The 22,682-nt window shown below is 41.4% G+C and overlaps 1 protein-coding gene across 2 annotated transcripts in view; it reads right to left on the bottom strand.

Annotated features, from left to right (window-relative positions):
• Positions 1-22,682, bottom strand: part of LOC141073688 (contactin-associated protein-like 5) — a 960,637-nt gene that overhangs the window by 748,846 nt on the left and 189,109 nt on the right. For both annotated transcript variants that reach the window (XM_073561036.1, XM_073561037.1), the window contains exon 3: positions 14,102-14,295. In XM_073561036.1, coding sequence (XP_073417137.1) covers positions 14,102-14,295 — 194 coding nt within the window. The remainder of the gene's footprint in view (positions 1-14,101; positions 14,296-22,682) is intronic.

Below are 22,682 nucleotides of genomic sequence, written 5' to 3' on the forward strand. Positions count from 1 at the left end.
TTATTTTATTATTGTAACACATTTCTAAATGTTAGGGTATTTTTAAAAATCAAAGACAATCCTTATAATAACCACAGTAATGTTAATATACTACCAATGGGAAGATAGCTGGAGAATTATGCAGCTTTTTTTATCCTACAAGGAACGGAAGATTTAAGTCATCCACCCTTCTGGTACCAAGAGGTGTGATGTTATACATGGCACGTGGTGCTATTGTCATTTGCCATGGGCTTCCATGGTGTCTTTGTATGGACATTTTCAGATTTACAAGGTCCTTTTGGGACTGAAACTATTGCATTGGGCAATAAAACTATTGGATTGGGTGCTAATGCTAGGTTAATGGAGAACAGTGAAGAGGAGCAATTACAGCATCCATTACTGAATCAGTTCAACTAGCACTGCAGACCCTTCACTCTGGTGGATCAGATCGCATAAAATTATGTAAGAAGCGTTTTAGCTCCAACCTGCCAAACCTGATTAAGAAGTATATTTTAAAAGTTTTATTGAAATCTTCAAAATATATTCATGAGACTCTGCATTTTCATTAACATCGAGGTAAACCGGTATTGTTTCTGTCCCCTGATGGTGCTGTGTTGAAAAAATCCCCCGACATCTGGCAGCACAAAAACACATATTATGCGCACAATTCATGTAATCAACAGTTAGTGTTTCCTAAGTACTGTATATTGTTACCCTAAATCAGAGCACAGAGTGCAGCAACAAAATAACAGGCGTCTTGTAAAAGTTATAAAAGTGTAATATTACCACGTGAAACCTAAATATGGCGCCGTTTTCCACATCTATGCCAAAATAAAGGCAGCACCCGTTATAAATGACCCATTATGAAACTGTTTTCCAACAAGAGTCACTGTGAGGCCTCTATGTCCAATATTTCATTTTTTACAAACTGCTTATCGCTGGGAAATAACTTGGCCGATCTTTGCAAACTGTTTGCTGAGAGCAAATTAATGAAGCATTTGTTTAGCAAAAAGCATTATCCCCCCTCCACCCCCGCACCACCAACAGATAAGTACACTATTCAGTCTATTTAGAAATAGTTTATTTGCACTGGAGACGCCAAGTTTGAAAATTGCATGTTTAATTGGTGGTGGGTATTTGCTGACAGCTGGTAAAATGGTAACAGCCTGCATGAGAGATGTCCCTCCAATGTGTCGCCAGTTATTTAAGGCTGCTATTGTTTCGAGAGATCCAGGATTCTGCAGGCGCAAGGATAGAAGAGATCTGTGCATATTCTCCATCTGCACAAACACTGAGACATTTGTTTCTTACACAGAACAGTTACCCATCAAGGGTCTCATTACTGCTTTGTTTCTTCGTTATCACAGCAAACACTGAAAAGTAGAAGGCGGCGACAATAACTGAATGTTGTAAGGCGCTAACTACTTTGATTGACCTAGTAATTGTAGTGAAATCTAAAAGTTCCCCCATCTGTTCAGTTCGAAAAAATTGTCTGTAGGAACCAAAATGATTAATTCTTCTACATACCCGGAATATAAAAATAGCTACATCATTGTACTGTACATACCGTAGGGAGCAGTATTATGGAAGTTTCATTCTCCTTCATAGGAGCAGTATATTATATATATGATCCTGGAGCAATGTTATAATAGTTTTATTCTTGTACCTAGGGCAGCGTTATAGTAGTTATATTCTTGTACATAGGGCAGTATTATAATAGTTATATTCTGGTACATAGGGCAGTATTATAGTAGTTATATTCTTGTACATAGAGCAGTATTATAGTAGTTATATTCTTGTACTTAGGGCAGTATTATAGTAGTTATATTCTTGTACATAGAGGCAGTATTATAGTAGTTATATTCTTGTACATAGGAGCAGTATTATAGTAGTTATATTCTTGTACATAGAGGCAGTATTATAGTAGTTATATTCTTGTACATAGGAGCAGTATTATAGTAGTTATATTCTTGTACATAGGAGCAGTATTATAGTAGTTATATTCTTGTACATAGGAGCAGTATTATAGTAGTTATATTCTTGTACATAGGAGCAGTATTATAGTAGTTATATTCTTATACATGGGCAGAATTATAGCAGTTATATTCTGGTACATAGGGCAGTATTATAGTAGTTATATTCTTGTACATAGGGCAGTATTATAGTAGTTATATTCTTGTACATAGGGCAGTATTATAGTAGTTATATTCTGGTACATAGAGGCAGTATTATAGTAGTTATATTCTTGTACATGGGCAGAATTATAGTAGTTATATTCTGGTACATAGGGCAGTATTATAGTAGTTATATTCTTGTACATAGGAGCAGTATTACAGTAGTTATATTCTTGTACATAGGAGCAGTATTATAGTAGTTATATTCTTGTACATAGGGCAGTATTATAGTTGTTATATTCTTGTACATAGGGCTGTAATATAGTAGTTATATTCTTGTACATAGGGCAGTATTATAGTAGTTATATTCTTGTACATAGAGCAGTATTATTGTAGTTATATTCTGGTACATAGGGAAGTATTATAGTTGTTATATTCTTGTACATAGGGCAGTATTATAGTAGTTATATTCTTGTACATAGGGCAGTATTATAGTAGTTATATTCTTGTACATGGGCAGAATTATAGTAGTTATATTTGTCAGAGACACCGCACTGAACTTGCTCACTGAGCCAGTGCGCGTGTCCTGAGTAAAGCGAACAGTGCTCAAAGCTACCTGTGGAGCGGGCAGCAACCGAATAGATGTGTACTTCAGAGCCGCAGGACCTGAAGCACGTGACTGCTAGAGGCGTGGCTTAAACTCCACAGAGCTAGGAGCTGCAAGACAATTCCTAGCAGAGTAACTGCGAGACAAAGTTACCAAGGGGCATAGACAGTGAGAATAGTCAGGACGTAGCCAATGAGTCACACACAGAGATAGCTGCAAGGTACTAGAGGGGCGAGCAGAGAGTAGTCAGGTCACAGGCAATGAGTCATACACAGATAGTAACGCAGTACAAAATCAACAGGCAAACTCACAACGGGAAACAGAATCGGGTCCGAACCATATAAACAAGCTATAGCAACAAACAGGCACACGGGGGTCAGCACACTAGGCCAAAGGCGAAAGTATAACTGGCAGGGATTGAAGCTACCCAGGGGTTTATGAAGCTCTCCCAGAACCAGAAAGAGGCCACAATCATTAACCCCAAGTGTGCAGGTCAAAACCTGCACAGAGCTCCAGACATTAACCCCCGGTGTGCAGCTCAAAAACCTGCACTGGGATCATGACAGTACCCCCCTCTCAACGGGGGGCCTCTGGACCCCCAGGCTTCCCCGGGTACTTGGCATGGAACGCCTCAACCAGGCGATTTGCATGTACTGAGCGAGCAGGGACCCATGAGTGCTCTTCTTGTCCATATCCCTTCCAGTGGACCAGGTACTGCAAAGAGCGGCGCACCCGCCGAGAGTCCACAATATGTCCGACCTCATACTCCAATTGACCCTCCACCAGCACTGGAGGAACAACAGTCTCAGAGTTCTCTTTGACAGATCCTGCTGGTTTCAACAGAGACTTATGGAAGACATTAGATATTTTTAAGGAGGCGGGGAGACGCAACCTATATGCCACAGGGTTGACTATCTCCATAATCTCGTACGGACCAATGAACTTTGGTCCCAACTTAACTGATGGTACCTTTAAGTTGATGTTACGCGTGGAGAGCCAAACCTTCTCTCCCACCTGAAACATGTCTCCCGAGGCTCTCTTTTTGTCCGCAAAATATTTGTATCTCCCCTGGGCTCGAGAGATATTACGCCAGACTTCAGCCCAGAGGTTTTTTTAACCGTTGAACGGACCCCTCTGCTCCTGGACAACCGGAATCCACCCGAGAAAACTCCCCAAAATGCGGATTAAAGCCATAGTTAATCAGGAATGGGGACATGTTGGTGGACTGACTCACCCGGGAAACAGAATCGGGTCAGAACCATATAAACAAGCTATAGCAACAAACAGGCACACGGGGGTCAGCAGACTAGGTCAAAGGCGAAAGTATAACTGGCAGGGATTGAAGCTACCCAGGGGTTTATGAAGCTCTCCCAGAACCAGAAAGAGGCCACAATCATTATCCCCAAGTGTGCAGGTCAAAACCTGCACAGAGCTCCAGACATTAACCCCCGGTGTGCAGCTCAAAAAACTGCACTGGGATCATGACAATATTCTTGTACATAGGGCAGTATTATAGTAGTTATATTCTTGTACATAGGAGCAGTATTATAGTAGTTATATTCTTGTACATAGGAGCAGTATTATAGTAGTTATATTCTTGTACATAGAGGCAGTATTATAGTAGTTATATTCTTGCACATAGGGCAGTATTATAGTAGTTATATTCTTGTACATAGGGCAGTATTAGAGTAGTTATATTCTTGTACATAGAGGCAGTATTATAGTAGTTATATTCTTAAACATGGGCAGAATTATAGTAGTTATATTCTGGTACATAGGGCAGTATTATAGTAGTTATATTCTTGTACATAGGGCAGTATTATAGTAGTTATATTCTTGTACATAGGGCAGTATTATAGTAGTTATATTCTTGTACATAGAGGCAGTATTATAGTACTTATATTCTTATACATGGGCAGAATTATAGTAGTTATATTCTGGTACATAGGGCAGTATTATAGTAGTTATATTCTTGTACATAGAGGCAGTATTATAGTAGTTATATTCTTGTACATGGGCAGAATTATAGTAGTTATATTCTGGTACATAGGGCAGTATTATAGTAGTTATATTCTTGTACATAGGAGCAGTATTATAGTAGTTATATTCTTGTACATAGGAGCAGTATTATAGTAGTTATATTCTTGTACATAGGGCAGTATTATAGTTGTTATATTCTTGTACATAGGGCAGTATTATAGTAGTTATATTCTTGTACATAGAGGCAGTATTATAGTAGTTATATTCTTGTACATGGGCAGAATTATAGTAGTTATATTCTGGTACATAGGGCAGTATTATAGTAGTTATATTCTTGTACATAGGAGCAGTATTATAGTAGTTATATTCTTGTACATAGAGGCAGTATTATAGTAGTTATATTCTTATACATAGAGGTAGTATTATAGTAGTTATTATCTTGTACATAGGAGCAGTATTATAGTAGTTATATTCTTATACATAGAGGCAGTATTTTAGTAGTTATATTCTTGTACATAGGAAAGTGTTATAGTAGTTATATTCTTGTACATAGGTGCAGTATTATAGTAGTTATATTCTTGTACATAGGTGCAGTATTATAGTAGTTATAGTCTTGTACAAAGAGCAGTATTATAGTAGTTATATTCTTTTACATTGGTGCAGTATTATAGTAGTTATATTGTTGTACATAGAGCAGTATTATAGTAGTTATATTCTTGTTCATAGGTGCAGTATTATAGTAGTTATATTCTTGTACATAGGTGCAGTATTATAGTAGTTATATTCTTGTACAAAGAGCAGTATTATAGTAGTTATATTCTTTTACATTGGTGCAGTATTATAGTAGTTATATTGTTGTACTTAGAGCAGTATTATAGTAGTTATATTCTTGTACATAGGGGCAGTATTATAGTAGTTATATTCTTGTACATAGATGCAGTATTATAGTAGTTATATTCTTGTACATAGGGTCAGTATTATAGTAGATATATTCTTGTACATAGGAGCAGTATTATAGTAGTTATATTCTTGTACATAGAGGACAGTATTATATCACAAAAACCTCGATGAGTGGAAAAAAAAACACAGGAAGAGGTTAAAGAGTATATTTAAACAAACATGTCAAATTTATTAAATCAGTCACATATAAAATGTATCAATTCAGAGTAGCACTAACAAAGCAGGCAAATTGGGGAATAATGATCCTGAGTGTAGTAAGGGCACCACAATCAGATAGCAATGTGCACTGAAAAAACTAATAATAGAGAGCTATTGTAACATGAACAAATGTATTCATGAAGTACCCTGAAAATCTGTAGAGAAATCAAACTTGCATTTATGCTCCTAATATCCTATGAAGAATATCATGATCTAGTGAGACGGAGCTTCAATGCAATAGTTTGCTGTAAAGGTGCTATAGTGCATGTTCTGCAAATAAGCAGTGAATAAATAATAAAGTGCATGTGCCTGGCTGTAACTCACATGGTAATTCAGGAGTGGACCCCAGCCCTGTACCATCAGACCAGGACTGCCGCCACAGTATTTTGTAAATATATTCCAACTATAAGACGCACCCCAATTTTCCCCAAAAATTTTGTGGGAAAAAAGTGCATCTTATGGTCTGAAAAATACAGTAATGATATTCTTGTACATAGGAGCAGTATTATAGTAGTTAGATTCTTGTACATAGGGGCAGTATTATAATAGTTATATTCTTGTACATAGGGAACAGTATTATAGTTGTTATATTCTTGTACATAGGAGCAGTATTATAGTAGTTATATTCTTGTACATACTGTAGGGGCAGTATTATAGTAGTTACATTCTTGTACATAGGAGCAGTATTATAGTAGTTATAGTCTTGTACATAGGGCAGTATTATAGTAGTTACATTCTTGCACATAGGGGCAGTATTATAGTAGTTATATTCTTGTACATAGGGGCAGAATTATAGTAGTTATATTCTTGTACATAGGGGGCAGTATTATAGTAGTTATATTCTTGTACATAGGGGCAGTATTATAGTAGTTATATTCTTGTACATAGAGCAGTATTATAGTAGTTATATTCTTGTACATAGGGGCAGTATTAAAGTAGTTATATTCTTGTACATAGAGCAGTATTATAGTAGTTATATTCTTGTACATAGGGGCAGTATTATAGTATTTATATTCTTGTACATAGGGGCAGTATTATAGTAGTTATATTCTTGTAAATAGGGGCAGTATTATAGTAGTTATATTCTTGTACATAGGGGCAGTATTATAGTAGTTATATTCTTGTACATAGAGCAGTATTATAGTAGTTATATTCTTGTACATAGGGGCAGTATTAAAGTAGTTATATTCTTGTACATAGAGCAGTATTATAGTAGTTATATTCTTGTACATAGGGGCAGTATTATAGTAGTTATATTCTTGTACATAGGGGCAGTATTATAGTAGTTATATTCTTGTACATATAGCAGTATTATAGTAGTTATATTCTTGTACATAGGGGCAGTATTAAAGTAGTTATATTCTTGTACATAGAGCAGTATTATAGTAGTTATATTCTTGTACATAGGGGCAGTATTATAGTAGTTATATTCTTGTACATAGGAGCAGTATTATAGTAGTTACATTCTTGTACATAGGGGCAGTTTTATAGTAGTTATATTCTTGTATATAGGGGCAGCATTATAGTAGTTATACTCTTCTACATAGGGACAGTATAAAAGTAGTTCTATTCTTGTACATATGGGACAGTATTATAGTAGTTATACTCTTCTACAAAGGAACAGTATTATAATACAGGTTGGGCCATTAATATGGATACACCAAAATAATATGGGAATGGTTGGTGATATCAACTTCCTGTTTGTGACACATTAGTATATGGGAGGGGGGAAACTTTTCAAGATGGATTGTGACCATGGTGGCCATTTTGAAGTCAGCCATTTTGGATCCAACTTTATTTTTTTCAATGGGAAGAGGGTAATGTGACACATCAAACTTATTAAGAATTTCACAAGAAAAACAATGGTGTGCTTGGTTTTAACGTAACTTTATTCTTTCATGAGTTATTTACATGTTTATGACAACTTATAAAATGTGTTCAAAGTGCTGCCCATTGTGTCGGATTGTCATTGCAACCCTCTTCTCCCACTCTTGACGCACTGATAGCAACACCACAGAAAAAATGCTAGTCTAAGGGGGTCAGATTCTCGGACCTGACACCCATAATGTGGTCGTGCACCATCTTGCTGAAAAAACTCAGGGAACGTTTCAGGCAACCCCAGAACGTGAGACACCCGCAGCAGCACTGGGCAGCAGCGCCGGACACATTCAGCAGCGCCAGACACCTGCAGAAGCACCGGACACCGCAGCAGCACCAGACACCCGCAGCGGTGCGCCGCACAACAGAACACCCCCTCATCTCACTCCACTCCTGCCTCCTCCAGCTGTGACCCTGGAACTCCGCTTCACCGCAGCCACCTACCCTGTAAGCAGTAAGACGTATGGATTATCGGAAGCACCACCATTTTATTAAAAAAAATTCCTATTTTTGTCCCCAAAATTTGGGGTGCGTCTTATAATCCGAAAAATACTGTATATTCTATTAAATATAAGGCAGTATTACAGTAGTTATCTTCGAGAACATAGTAGGCAGTATTATAGCAGTTACATTCTTTAATATAATAACTGCATTGCAGCATTTATATTCTTGTGCATAGTGGGCAGTATTATAGTATTAATATTCCTGTCTATACATGAGTATTAGAGTAGTTATATTGTAATAAATTAGTAACTATTGATCATTGCAAATATAGAAATGTGCTTAGAGCTGTTGCAACTGCTGTATTTATGTATCTACATGTATCCAAGTAGAAGACTGTACAGCATTTTGGCCCAGTATTTACAGCCCATTTTCAAGCTTGACAGAAGCCTGTACACACTTGGGCAAAATGTTGCATCTAACATCGGGGAAAAAATTTTTTTGGCTTTTTATTTATTGCTGCCATGGAGTACAGTCTCCGTTCTGAATATGAATTTGAAACCTGAAGTTTTTCACCCACAATTTCCCAAGTATCGAGTTGCTCTATCTGTCTGTCTTTATCTATCAATCAATCAATCTATCAATCTATCAATCTATCTATCTATCTATCTATCTATCTATCTATCTATCTATCTCTACCATCTTTTTATCTAATATCTACCTCTATCAAATATCTATCTATCTATCATCTATCTATTTATCCCATATCTATCTATCTATCTATCTTGACAAAGACCGTGTTGTGAGGTCGAAAAGTTGCACGACTTGGTGCTGGATTAAAGTCCACAATTTTTCCTTGAACTGGAGTGCTGCCTGATTTTTTTCCATTTATATTTTGCGTTGGACAACCGCATTATTCAGGAAGTATTACACCCAAAATCTGCTCAAGTTTGTGCTGCTATCTATTTTTTTCTATCTATCTGTCTATCTATCTATCTATCTATCTATCTATCTATCTGTCTGTCTGTCTGTCTGTCTATCTAGTTATCTGTCTATTATCTATCCATCTCCATATCCATCTATCTATCAATTTGTATTATCCATCTTTTGTCATCAATTTTGCTCCTGCGGCCACGTCCAGGGAGGCTACAGTCCCATGGAGCTTACATTTCTGAATAATATGTGCAACTGTAGTCACAGGAACATCAAGCTGCTAGGAGATGGTCTTATAACTTTTACCTTTAACATGTTTGTCTATAATTTTCTTTCTATTCTCCTGAGACAACTCTTTCCTTTGCTTCCTCTGGTCCATGTTGAGTGTGATACACACCATGTCACCAAACAGCACAGTGAGTATCTGTAGCCCTATATACAGGCCCACTCACTGATTCCAAGATGGTAGACACCTGTGATGGTAATTAGTAGACACACTTTGATTTAACATGTCCCTTTTGTCTCATTATCTTCAGGGGTTCCATTATTTCTGTCCAGGCCTATTTCATGAGTTTTATTTGTTTTTAAATTCTGTGGAAGCATGGTTGAAAAGCAATGTCTGACTTTCATTTGTTCAGTTTCATAGATTTTTTATTTATTATTACTTTTGTCAGATTAAAGTTATTTCTGTTACCATTGTGGGCTTTTCTGTCATTAAATGAGGCGTACCAACAATTTTGATCGTGTATAGCTATCTATCTATCTATCATCTATCTATCTATCTATCTATCTATCTCTCTATTCCTCTATCTATATACCAATCTGCAGTGTACAGTTATATATCAGACACAGGCATCTTCCTATCAATTATTTAGACACAGAAGTGATGTCGGGAGGTCACACATTTAACCAGACTTCTCTCCACCAGAGATGTGACCTTGATCTGCATATTCACTTTCCAGTGTTTGATTCCTGCCAAAGGAAGAATCAATTATAAAACTGCAGTTGCTTTCGGAAAGTGATGCAATTTACTGTGACTTGTAAAGATTTTTCCCATTTTTGTCAATGTTTGGAATTAATCTTTCTCCACACAACACCTGCATTTACTGTATGACATTTTTATATTAACAGCTTCAGCATAAAGTGATCAAGCAAAATTCTCTCTAGAAGTCACGTCTGCGTACCTAGAGGCCCAGGCTCTGTGGATAAACCCCCCATTATAAAGTAGAACGTTTGGCACTGTACTGTACGTAATTCCCTTTACATTACTCTTCATTCATTATTTATGTCCGATAAATCACCACTGTTTGGCAAGAAGTGTACCTAAGTTCCAGACTTAAGCCAATCAGGCGTAATAGGTTGTCCCGTCAGAGTCCAAATCTTTCCAAATGCAACTGACAGATAATCAGGTGATTCTCCCAAAACTCACTCCCAATACGCCTAGCAAATAGTTGGTTTTGATAGGAGAAGCTATGGCCTCCAGGCATTTCCCAATAGTGGCCGCTAAGAAAGAAATGTACAACCTAGTACTAACATGATAGCCAAAGAATTAAAAAGCAGTCTTTGTAATGGCTCGTTCTGACAAGTATGTAATAAGGATGTGTGCTGTCCGATTAAAAATCAGTCATCACGCTGACCAATTCAATTCAATAGAGCTGTTCAGAAGACAGTTTATTCACACGGACAGGGTGTTTGTGTGAAAAAATCGCAGCATGTATTATTCTCTTTTGAGTCTCATATGAGACTTGCCCATTCAAGTCTATGGGTGCAAAAGACATAAAAATTAGATCCCGCACATCTGCATTATTACCCTAGGAAATTGTATTTGGTCATGTATATTTTTGAAGGTAGAAGAATGAAAATGGATCTCGCATGGATGTCACATAAACCAAAAAACATACATGGATTACACACAGATGAAAATATGGATGAAAATCAGATAAAAACAACCGTATTTTCTGTATAACACTCAGATGATTGTTTTATAAACTCATCTGATCCCGGCCTAATAGAGGGATGACTCTTCTAGGTCTTATAGAGGTGAGGGTTCCTATGTTGCTCATGTACCCTACAGTCATATGGACAGAGGTTGCCTTAATAAGTCGACCTCTTATTCTTAGAAGCTATAGTGTAAGGGACTTTTTATTCTACATAGTGGTGTATTCTCTGACATGGATAATCAATAAAGACCAATTTGAAGGACATCACCTAAATTGTAGTGCCAACCCTTTGTGTATCTCAACATAGTAAGCAGGCATACATTGTCCAGGTCAAATTTTTCTTAGTTTTGCAAAACATTTTGTGTAGTATGATAGTTATAGGTACAAGAATGGGTTAAGATGTTCCAATCGCGTGGGATCAAGAAAGTACTAGTTTTGTTGGACACTGATAGCTTTTTGGAACCTAAAGAACTAACATCTAGAAGCATCACTTAGGGCAGATTTACAAATATGAAATACCTACTAATAAAAATTGCGCCATTGATGAGACACTGAAATTTTAATTTTAAAAATTGTAATCAATACTTAGATAAAAATATTACAACTTCTTAATATTATTTGTATTTTAAATTTTCAACAGTTTCAAGCATTTTGCCAACTGTCCTAAGATTTTGGAATGAAATGCATAGTTGCCAACTCTCCTGCATTTTCTGAGACTCCTGAGCTGAATGGGGGCATTTAGTTAGAAACTAGGAGAGTTACCAGGAAGGATAAAGGTATTCCAGAGAAGGGCATTGATGGGGTTGACGCGTTACTTAAAAAATCTCAGAAATGATGGCTTCTATGTAAAACCCGAAAATCAGGTCCGATCGACCTGATGATTGATGGATTGATGCAACATCTCATTGCAGATAAAATCTATCAGCCAGGACTCTGAGATAGAAAGGAGATTAGTGTCACAAGGCTGAACTTACTGAGGACTATATAGTACACTGGAAAATGTCTCTAACGTTCTAACTGCAAATTGTATCACAGCATCATCAACCTTCCTGATGCTCTTCACTAAAAAGACTCATTAAGAAGATGTCAGAGTTCGCATTGATTGTAATTTAAGACAATTTGTTGGAATGAAAGCTGCTGAGTCAGGGTGCAAATTTCTCTATACATCGGAGGTACGTCCATCTCAGGCAGGACGAGCTAAGCGGGCGGCTGAGGCCGTCACGTAATAAGAAGTCTTACAGTGTGGCAGGTACATTCAGATACTGTGTCTGTAGCAGACATAATGCTGCATAATTGATACTATATGCCTTTCACTTCCATTTAAATGCTACACTATATTCCCATAGATGACTCATGTGGTAGAAATGTTCCATTTTAGTTTCATACAATTAAAAAAACAATAATGTGCAGCTTCAAAGATGTGACCTCAGCCTTCACATTCACTACATTTAGTTTAGATATTAGATTGCCTTGTATCACATGACAGTAAACACTGGCACTAACGATACAACGTCAATTTTTACTGCAAATGCAGCAAAATAATTGATTCTCCTTTTGGAGATACAGCTTGGAGAAATTTTTAGGCCAATGGTATCGGGGAAAAATATGTAAGTGACAACTATAGGTGACAACTCTACAATACAATGTCAGCAAAAAAAACAAAAAACGTTGACTTGAGCCAGCATCAGCCGTACCACAGAAACTCATCTGTAGGCAGCACCAATGAGCAAATCTTGCAAAATTCAAATTTGCCTGTTCACATGGATTTTCCCCGAAAATTCAATTCTCTGCGAAGTTATTCTCTACAAATTTAAAGTCCCTTATTAGGCTATGTGGTGTCATCAGAACCCAGAGCATAATAAATGTAATATGTAAACAATAAGACATATTAATAAAAAATGTTGAAGCCCAGGAGAGATCGGCACACGTGTGAAAGATCACATTGTGATGACAGCACAACGCACACCATGACCTTGCATGCAAATGCGAGGAACTGCTCTGGCTAAGTGATAAAGACCCAGGAACTTCATTTTGTGTAGCGGTGATCAGAAGATATGATGAGAAGTGGAAGGGTGATGGTGAGGGGCCAGAGAGGTGAGCAGTGAGAAAATCTCACCAAGAAAAATCATTTCAGAACTTTTTGCACCTTCTTCCATAATCTGCACAAGTCTATGGAGAAGCAAACTGAAATCAGTTTGAGGGTGGAAATAAAAATAACAAAGCTAAAATAATGCGGTTGAATACGTGTGAACAGCCTCTTACAATTGGCATTGTAGAGTAGTTATGTTCAGAATTAGCCAAGCATTTTGAACTCAAGTTACATAGTAGTCAGTGCACAGCTGCCATAATTTAAACTGATTTTCTTGACAATTTCTTAGTTGCATTTTACAGTAAAAGGCATAGACCATAAACAGCTTACAACACAAGGGATGTAATTGTGGAAAATTATCAGTTAAGAGAAAGGTACAAAGTCCAATGCATTAGATATACCATGGAACACTATGAAGATGGCAATCTAAAAGAGTCTTAAATTTGGAGCAGCAACACTACCTACCTCAAAAACTTTAAATTGAAGGAGCTGAATTTGACAACAATAACATGTATTCTTCATCTGTCTGGCTTATGGGATAGAGAGGCAAGACGTGAGTCCTATCTTACAAAAACTTACATCAAGTCTGCCTGAAACATGTGGGAAAATGTGTTATGGCCTTATGAGTAGAGATGGACGAACCAGAACAATAAAGTTCGACGTGTGTACCGAACACCTACTGTACGGGACCACATATACCAGGATAGGGAATATTAGTACAGAATTGACTACATTTTTTGCTTCAATTTTTTTTCTAATTTCCTCCTCCTACACTCTAAAAGCTAGGTGCATCTTATGGTCCAGTGTGTCTTATAGTCCAAAAAATACGTTGTGTACAGATAGATAGATAGATAGATAGATAGATACTGCTAAAAAAAAGTAAAGGGAACACTAAATATATACTATATATATATATATTCATCATTTACATTTTAAAAATTACAAAAAGGAAAATGGAAGCATTTAAATAACTGAGCCATACCCAGAAGGTGTTTTCATAATGATATGGTTTCCAGTTGCGTCCGGTATCGCTAAACATAACACTGAAACGCGTCACCCAGTCAGGGCTTCCATGTCTTCCCTGTGTGGCTGCACCTGTGATGTCAAACCTCTCTCCCAAATCAATCTGTAGCCATTGCTTTGCATTAGATTCCAGAGGGGACCAACCACCGGCACCTGCAAGAAAGAACAAAAACAAAGAGAAGCTAAATACAGGAGAACATTGTATAATTATTACATTGTTCTGAAACAGTTTTCTGACAAGAATGAAGAAATTAACGAATGAAACATAATGTTAAATGTTGACATCTTGTGAACTTCTTAAGTGGTTTTTTTCATCAAGAATTAACATGTCCTCAGTCAACTCCACATCTACATCACTCTCCTCCATTAATGCTGAAGATGGCAGGTTTTACTGATAAAACACATATATGTGTGTATATATATATATGTATATATATATAAATATATATATATATATACACATATTTAATGTCTCTGAAGGTTTTCAGCACTGGCGATATTAGACTTCAAATCGTACATGTCATTACAATTAACTTTTCAGTATAAGCTGAAGGCTACCCAATATTTGTTGAAGTATCAGCATTAATGCTGCCCGTAATATATTATACTTAAGAAGAGATATAACTATCACTAAAAGATATATTAGTAGTAGTGTTGAGCGATACCATCCGATATCGTGAAATATCGGATCGGATTGAATCGGACCGATACCCAAAAAGTATCGGGTATCGCCGATTCCGATACCGGAAGCCCCATTCAAATCAATGGGACAGAAATATTGGAATTTAAAAAAGCCCTTTCTTTCCTTGTAGGTTAATTCTACATGAAGAAAAACAACTAATAACAATGTAGAATGTATTGGGGGAGGTGGAGGAGACATTAAAGGCATAGAGGTTTAGCCCAATCAAATGGAATAGCAGGAATTAATTTTTTTAAAGACGTTCGGAGTTACAAAGATATTGACTATGTTAACCTTTTTATATTTTGTCAGATTTGCATGTTTCACTACTTCCATGCTCTTCACCTTCGTTTTTACTTTTCTCACACTTTCTCCTTCATCATCCTCAGCAGCAGCATCTTTTTCATCAACTTCTTCTTCACCTTATTCATCTTCTTCTTCTTCACCTTCTTCCTATTATTCTTTTTTTTTACATTCTTCATATTCTTCTTATTCAATGATTATTCTTCTTCATATTCTACTTCTTCATCTTCTTACTATTCTTCTTCTTCATCATATTCTTATTTGTGACAGGCATTCCTATAGTTGTTATCTATAAAAGTTTGAAGATTACACCAGCCGTTCTGCCTGTCACAAAAGGTTTACAACAGGATTTGTCCGTGTTCAGTTTGGCCTGCAGCAGCAGGCATTTTCCAGGGGCACCATGAGGAGGAACGGACTCACCCCCATACACTGCTTAGTCTTCTTCTGCTTATAATTTAGATAATATATTTTGCTCTGATTTTTAGTCTTATGCGTAATGTTCTTCTGCTTTTTGTTCTTCTGCTTCTTGTTCTTCTGCTTCTTGTTCTTCTGCTTTTTGTTCTTCTGCTTCTTGGTCTTCTGCTTCTTGGTCTTCTGTCTCTTGTTGTTCTGTATCTTGGTGGTTGTCTTCATGTTCTTTGTCCTCTTGGTCATCTTCTTCAGGGTCATCTTCTTGGTCTTCTTCGGGGTGGTCTTCTGGGTCGTCGTCTTCAGGGAGATCCAGAGTGATAATAAACAAAAAACATTTGCAAAAGCTTGAACTTGGAAATGTAGCAGAAGGTACAAGAAGGCTGAGGAACTGCCGAGAATCAGCTGACGGTGTTGGAACCCGGATGGGTAGCCGAAGCTGCAAGAGCCAATGGAACTAGCGAGGATCAGCTGACGGTGCCGGAACCCGGAAGGGCAGCAGAAGGAACAAGAGCCAATGGCACTACCGAGGACCAGCTGACGGTGCTGGAATACGGTTACTAAGCAGGAGGTACCTGTGCTAGAAAGCACTGCCAAGGACCAACAGACGTTGCTGGAACTCGGATACCGAGAAGGAGGCACCTAGGCCAAGGGCTCTGCCTGGAACCAGCTGACGGTGCTGGAACCCAGATGGGTAGCAGAAGGTACCCATGAAAAACAAAGTTGCAAGGCCGCGAGCCTGCCGCAGTTATCGAAACCCACAGTCCTACAGGGGGTGCTTGTCCTATTGGCACTACAGAACCAGCCTTTATTACCAGAACCCGCAGCCCACATATTAAGCACCTATACTGCAGGCACCATATACTCGGCTAACCCGACCGCAACATGACTGGACAACGTTTTGGTGGCAAAGTGACGTTGACACTACCCGGAAACAGCAGGCATGCTGGAACCAGGATGGGCAGGATGGAGTACCCGTGCCAAAGACACTGCCGAGAACCAGCTGACGGTGCTGGAACTCGGATGGTTAGCAGAAGCTACAAGTGTCAATGGAACTAGCGAGGACCAGCTGACGGTGCTGGAACCCGGAGGGGCAGCAGAAGGAACAAGAGCCAATCGCACCACCAAGGACCAGCTGACGGTGCAGGAACACTGTTACTAAGCAGGAGGTACCTGTGCTAGAAAGCACTACCAAGGACCAGTAGACGTTGCTGGAACTCGGATACCGAGAAGGAGGCATCTCAGCTAAAGGTACTGCCGAGAACCAGCTGACGGTGCTGGAACCTGGATGGGTAGCAGAAGGTACCCATGAAAAACAAAGTTGCAAGGCTGCGAGCCAGCCGCAGTTACCGAAACCCACAGTCCTACAGGGGGTGCTTGTCCTATTGGCACTACGGAACCAGCCTTTATTACCAGAACACGTAGCCCACATAGCAAGCACCTAAACTGCAGGCACCATAGACTCGGCTAAACCGACCGCAACACGACTGGACAACGTTTTGGTGGCAAGGTGACGTTGACACTACCCGGAAACAGCAGGCATGCTGGAACCAGGATGGGTAGCCGAAGTTGCAAGAGCCAATGGAACTAGCGAGGACCATCTGACGGTGCTGGAACCCGGAAGGGCAGCAGATGGAACAAGAGCCAATGGCACTACCGAGGACCAGTTGATGGTGCGGGAACATGGTTACTAAGCAGGAGGTACCTGTGCTAGAAAGCACTACCAAGGACCAGCAGACGTTGCTGGAACTCGGATACCGAGAAAGAGGCACCTAGGCCAAAGGCTCTGCCTGGAACCAGCTGACGGTGCAGGAACCCGGATGGGTAGCAGAAGGTACCCATGAAAAACAAAGTTGCAAGGCCGCGAGCCGGCCGCAGTTACCGAAACCCATAGTCCTACAGAGGGTGCTTGTCCTATTGGCACTACGGAACCAGCCTTTATTACCAGAACCCGCAGCCCACATATTAAGCACCTAAACTGCAGGCACCATATACTTGGCTAAACCGACCGCAACACGACTGGACAGAGTTTTGGTGGCAAAGTGACGTTGACACTACCCGGAAACAGCAGGCGTGCTGGAACCAAGATGGGCAGGAGGGAGTACCCGTGCCAAAGACACTGCCGAAAACCAGCTGACGGTGCTGGAACTTGGATACCGAGAAGGAGGCACCTCAGCTAAAGGCACTGCCGAGAACCAGCTGACGGTGCTGGAACCCGGATGGGTAGCAGAAGGTACCCATGAAAAACAAAGTTGCAAGGCCGCGAGCTGGCCGCAGTTACTGAAACCCACAGGCCTACAGGGGGTGCTTGTCCTATTGGCACTACGGAACCAACCTTAGTTGCCAGATCCCGCAGCCCACATAGGAAGCACCTAAATTGCAGGCACCATATACTCGGCTAACCCGACCGCAACACGACTGGACAATGTTTTGGTGGCAAAGTGACATTGACACTACCCGGAAACAGCAGGTGTGCTGGAACCAAGATGGGCTGGAGGGAGTACCCGTGCCAAAGACACTGCCGAGAACCAGCTGACGGTGCTGGAACCCAGATGGGTAGCTGAAGCTACAAGAGTTAATGGAACTAGCGTGGACCAGCTGACGGTGCTGGAACCCGGAGGGGCAGCAGAAGGAACAAGAGCCAATGGCACTACCGAAGACCAGCTGACGGTGCTGGAACACGGTTACTAAGTAGGAGGTACCTGTGCTAGAAAGCACTACCAAGGACCAGCAGACGTTGCTGGAACTTGGATACCGAGAAGGAGGCACCTCAGCTAAAGGCACTACCGAGAACCAGCAGACGGTGCTGGAACCCGGATGGGTAGCAGAAGGTACCCATGAAAAACAAAGTTGCAAGGCCGCGAGCCGGCCGCAGTTACCGAAACCCACACTCCTACAGGGGGTGCTTGTCCTATTGGCACTACGGAACCAGCCTTTATTACCTGAAACCGCAGCCCACATAGGAAGCACCTAAACTACAGGCACCATAGACTCTGTTAATCCGACCGCAACACGACTGGACAACGTTTTGGTGGCAAAGTGACATTGACACTACCCGGAAACAGCAGGCATGCTGGAACCAGGATGGGCAGGAGGGAGTACCCGTGCCAAAGACACTGCCGAGAACCAGCTGACGGTGCTGGAACCCAGATGGGTAGCAGAAGCTACAAGAGTCATTGGAACTACCGAGGACCAGCTGATGGTGCAGGAACCCGGAGGGGCAGCAGAAGGAACAAGAGCCAATGGCACTACCGAGGACCAGCTGACGGTGCTGGAACACGGTTACTAAGTAGGAGGTACCTGTGCTAGAAAGCACTACCAAGGACCAGCAGACATTGCTGGAACTCAGATACCGAGAAGGAGGCACCTCAGCCAAAGGCACTGCCGAGAACCAGCTGACGGTGCTGGAACCCGGATGGGTAGCAGAAGGTACCCATGAAAAACAAAGTTGCAAGGCTGCGAGCCAGCCGCAGTTACCGAAACCCACAGTCCTACAGGGGGTGCTTGTCCTATTGGCACTATGGAACCAGCCTTTTTTACCAGAACCCGCAGCCCACATAGGAAGCACCTATACTGCAGGCAACATAGACTCGGCTAACCCGACCGCAACAAGACTGGACAACGTTTTGGTGGCAAAGTGATGTTGACACTACCCGGAAACAGCAGGCATGCTGGAACCAGGATAGGCAGGAGGGAGTACCCATGCCAAAGACACTTCTGAGCAGCAATTGGCGATGTTGGAGCCCAGGGTCTATCAGGGTGTAGGCTAAAGCCTAATTTCATCAAGTTTAATATCGATTGTAGACTACTACTGATTTTAACCATGCTACAATTAGGCCTCTGGCTCCAGTGTCTCTAGTATTTACCCTAGACTTCAACACCACCAGTTGCTGCTCAAAAGTGCGGTCTGCACCATCAACACTTGTTCCTGTGTTACTGGGGTTCTGTAACGTCAGTTGATCCCCTGATGTGTGTCCGGCAATGTCTTCTGCTCTGTCCACATTCCCACTCTATGCAGCAGTGCATCAAGATCCAGATAGTCCCTCAGAATGCTCTGCACAACCAAGTTGAGCACATGTGCCAGACATGGGATGTGAGTGAGGTTGCCTAGGCCCAGAGCTGCCACCAGATTTCGGCCATTGTCACACACTACCAAGCCTGGCTGGAGATTCGCTGGCACAAACCACACGTCACTCTCCTGCTTAATGGCATTCCAGAGCTCCTGCGCTGTGTGACTTCGATTCCCCAAAGAAATTAATTTCAGTACGGCCTGTTGATGTTTGGCCACGGCTGTGCTCATATCGGTCATAACAGGCTCCTGCAGCGCTGATTCTGAGGAACTGGAGTATGAGGAGGAGTCAATGTGTACAGACTGGATTCCTGCAATCCTTGGAGTTGGCAGAACATGCACAGCGCCACTCTCAAGATCTGTACCCGGCTCCACAACATTGACCCAATGGGCAGTAAGGGAAAGGTATCGTCCCTGTCCATGGGTACTGGTCCACGCATCGGTGGCCAGGTGGCCCTTGCTACTGACGGCGTTTAGTAGCGCATGTTTAATTTTTGCCTCCACATGCTTTTGCAGGGCAGGGACGGCTTGCCTGCTTAAATAAAAGCGGCTGGGCACGGTGTATTGTGGGACTGCCAATGCCATGAAGTTACGGAAGGTGTCAGTCTCCACCAGCCTGAATGAGAGCATTTCAAGGGCCAGTAATTTTGCAATGCCAGCATTCGGAGTCTGTGCTCTGGGATGGTTTGCCGAGTATGGCCACCTTTTCTCCCATGCCTGTGCTACTGATGGCTGTAGAGTGGCCTGGGAGTGTGAGGATGAACGGGAACATGGTGCTGTGGGTGGAATGTCACTGGGTCTCTGGACAACAGTGCCAGAGGTTCTTCCATGGCGATCCTGTGAGGAAGCCGAACCAGCTGTGTGTGAGCTGGAGGAAGAGGCTACAACACGAGCTGAAGAGGTGGTACGTGGTGCAGTAGGTTGGCCTACGTCTTCAGTGTGTCTTTGTAACTCCACCACGTGCTTGGACCGCACATGTTTCCATATATTTGTGGTATTCAGGTTGCTGACACTTTTCCCGCTTTTTACTTTCTGATGACACAGCTTGCATTTGACAAAGCAAATGTCATCTGCAAATGTGTCAAAAAAGGACCACGCACTGCAAGTCTTTTGGCTTTTGGAAGAGGAATGCTCCTAACGGGTGCCAAAGTGGAGGCTACAGGCAACCAAGTCTGCCCCCTCCCTATCCCTCCAGTTTTGGCCATTCGGGGAATCTCTTCCTCAGAGCTGCTCCCACCATCTTCTTGTTCCTCACGCCATGATGGGTCAAGGACCTCATCATCTACACTCCCCTCTTCAAACACCTGCTTCTCCTGGGTCGTCTCGCCAGCACCGTATGCACCAGAAAGTGGCACCTGAGTCTCATCATCATCTGATGCATACTGAGGTGTGCTGACCATAGGTACTGGCCCACCCGCCTCTTCAGATTCAGAGGGACAAAGCAGTTGCGCATCACTGCATACTCCCGCTTCACATTCTTGAATGCTGCTTGGCTGGCCCCCTCTTTCCAAGCCAACAGATTCTGAGAACAGAAGTAGAGACTGTGATGGCTCCTGTACAGGGCTCTCTGACTGCCTGGGCAATTTGGCAGGTGGTGAAGAGACAGATGGTTGCTCTTCAGTGCTCTGGCCCTGAGAGGATGTGGAAGTCATTGAAGTCGATGCGTTAGCTGCCATCCATCCGACAACGGCTTCAATTTGTTCGTCACGCAGCAGTGGGGTACGGCGAGGTCCTACAAAGCTGCGCTTAAAGGACTGTTGCCTGGTAAAACTGGGGGATGCTGACTCACTGGTGCCCGCAGCAGGCACAGAATCCCCACGTCCTCTCCCTGCTGAATCCCCATGTCCTCTACCTGCTGTAACTCCACGCCCACGACCTCATGCCTTACTCCCTGCCTTCTTCATCTTGGTAGTCTGATAAAGATAGGCAGAAAAGTACAAAGGGGGGGCTTAGTGTGCTTATTCCTGAACAGCTGCTAACAGGTATAAGAAACACTAATTTTATAAAGTGTGTGGACTACACTTTAATATTAGCTAATATGGCCTACACAACTGTCAAGTGGAGTGTTTGGTGAACTTTATTTTTTTTTTTTTTTCAAAAAAACAAAAAGGATGTGACAAAAGATTTGAAAGCGATAGTATCACAAACTTTTTGGAGCTATTACAATGCAGGAAGGTAACCTACAATGCAAAAGCTGAGGCTCCAAAAAATAGGGTAATACTAATCTGGCTGCCACTGCAGGGCACAAGCCAGCAAAAAGGCTCCTCTATCTACTCCTATATAGTGTTTGCAACCAACCAATGTAGATGATACGGATGGATGCACACTAATAGGAGAATTAATGAAAAATGAGCTGCAATAAAAGAAAAATATGTATGAGGCAGTGATGCACGCTGAGCAGCCTACAACCAGACGTGGCTGCAGGACACACTACAGCGTGAGCTGCACTCACACAGAGACCTCTCAGACAGCTGTGAACAGTGCAGATAACTGGGCACTAGCACTGAAAGGCTGCAGAAAGGCTCCGCTGTCTACTCCTATAGTGTTTGCAACCAACGTATATTGATACGGATGGATGCACACTAATAGGAGAATGAAAAATGAGCAGCAATAAAAGAAAAATATGTATGAGGCAGTGACACGCTGAGCGGCCTACAACCAGACGTGACTGCAGGACACACTACAGCGTGAGCTGCACTCACACAGACCTTGCAGACAGCTGGAAGAGCGCTGCTGCAAGGCAAAAGAAAGCTATACTTATTGAGAATATAGCCTGGGTAAAGCACAATATTATTTGGAAAATCGCTATCTCTAACTGTCCCTCAGAGTCCTGAACAGCAGCCTGTCCCTAACTGAATTCACAGCAGAGTGAACCCTAAATGGCACCGGCAGCGGCTTTTATAGCGCATTATGACATCATTTCAGCAGCCAATCACAGCCATGCCATTAGTTAACATGCCTACATGCCTAACAGGATGGGCCCACACTTCTGAGGATTGACATTGGCTGAATCAAATCAAACTGGCTCATAGCATTATGGGAACTTCCGATTCCGGTATTCGATATGCTAAAAGTATCGGA

Source organism: Dendrobates tinctorius, unplaced genomic scaffold (genome assembly GCF_039654945.1).
Source record: "Dendrobates tinctorius isolate UK_male_01 unplaced genomic scaffold, ASM3965494v1 ptg000312l, whole genome shotgun sequence".
In the NCBI taxonomy this organism is placed as follows: Eukaryota; Metazoa; Chordata; class Amphibia; order Anura; family Dendrobatidae; genus Dendrobates; species Dendrobates tinctorius.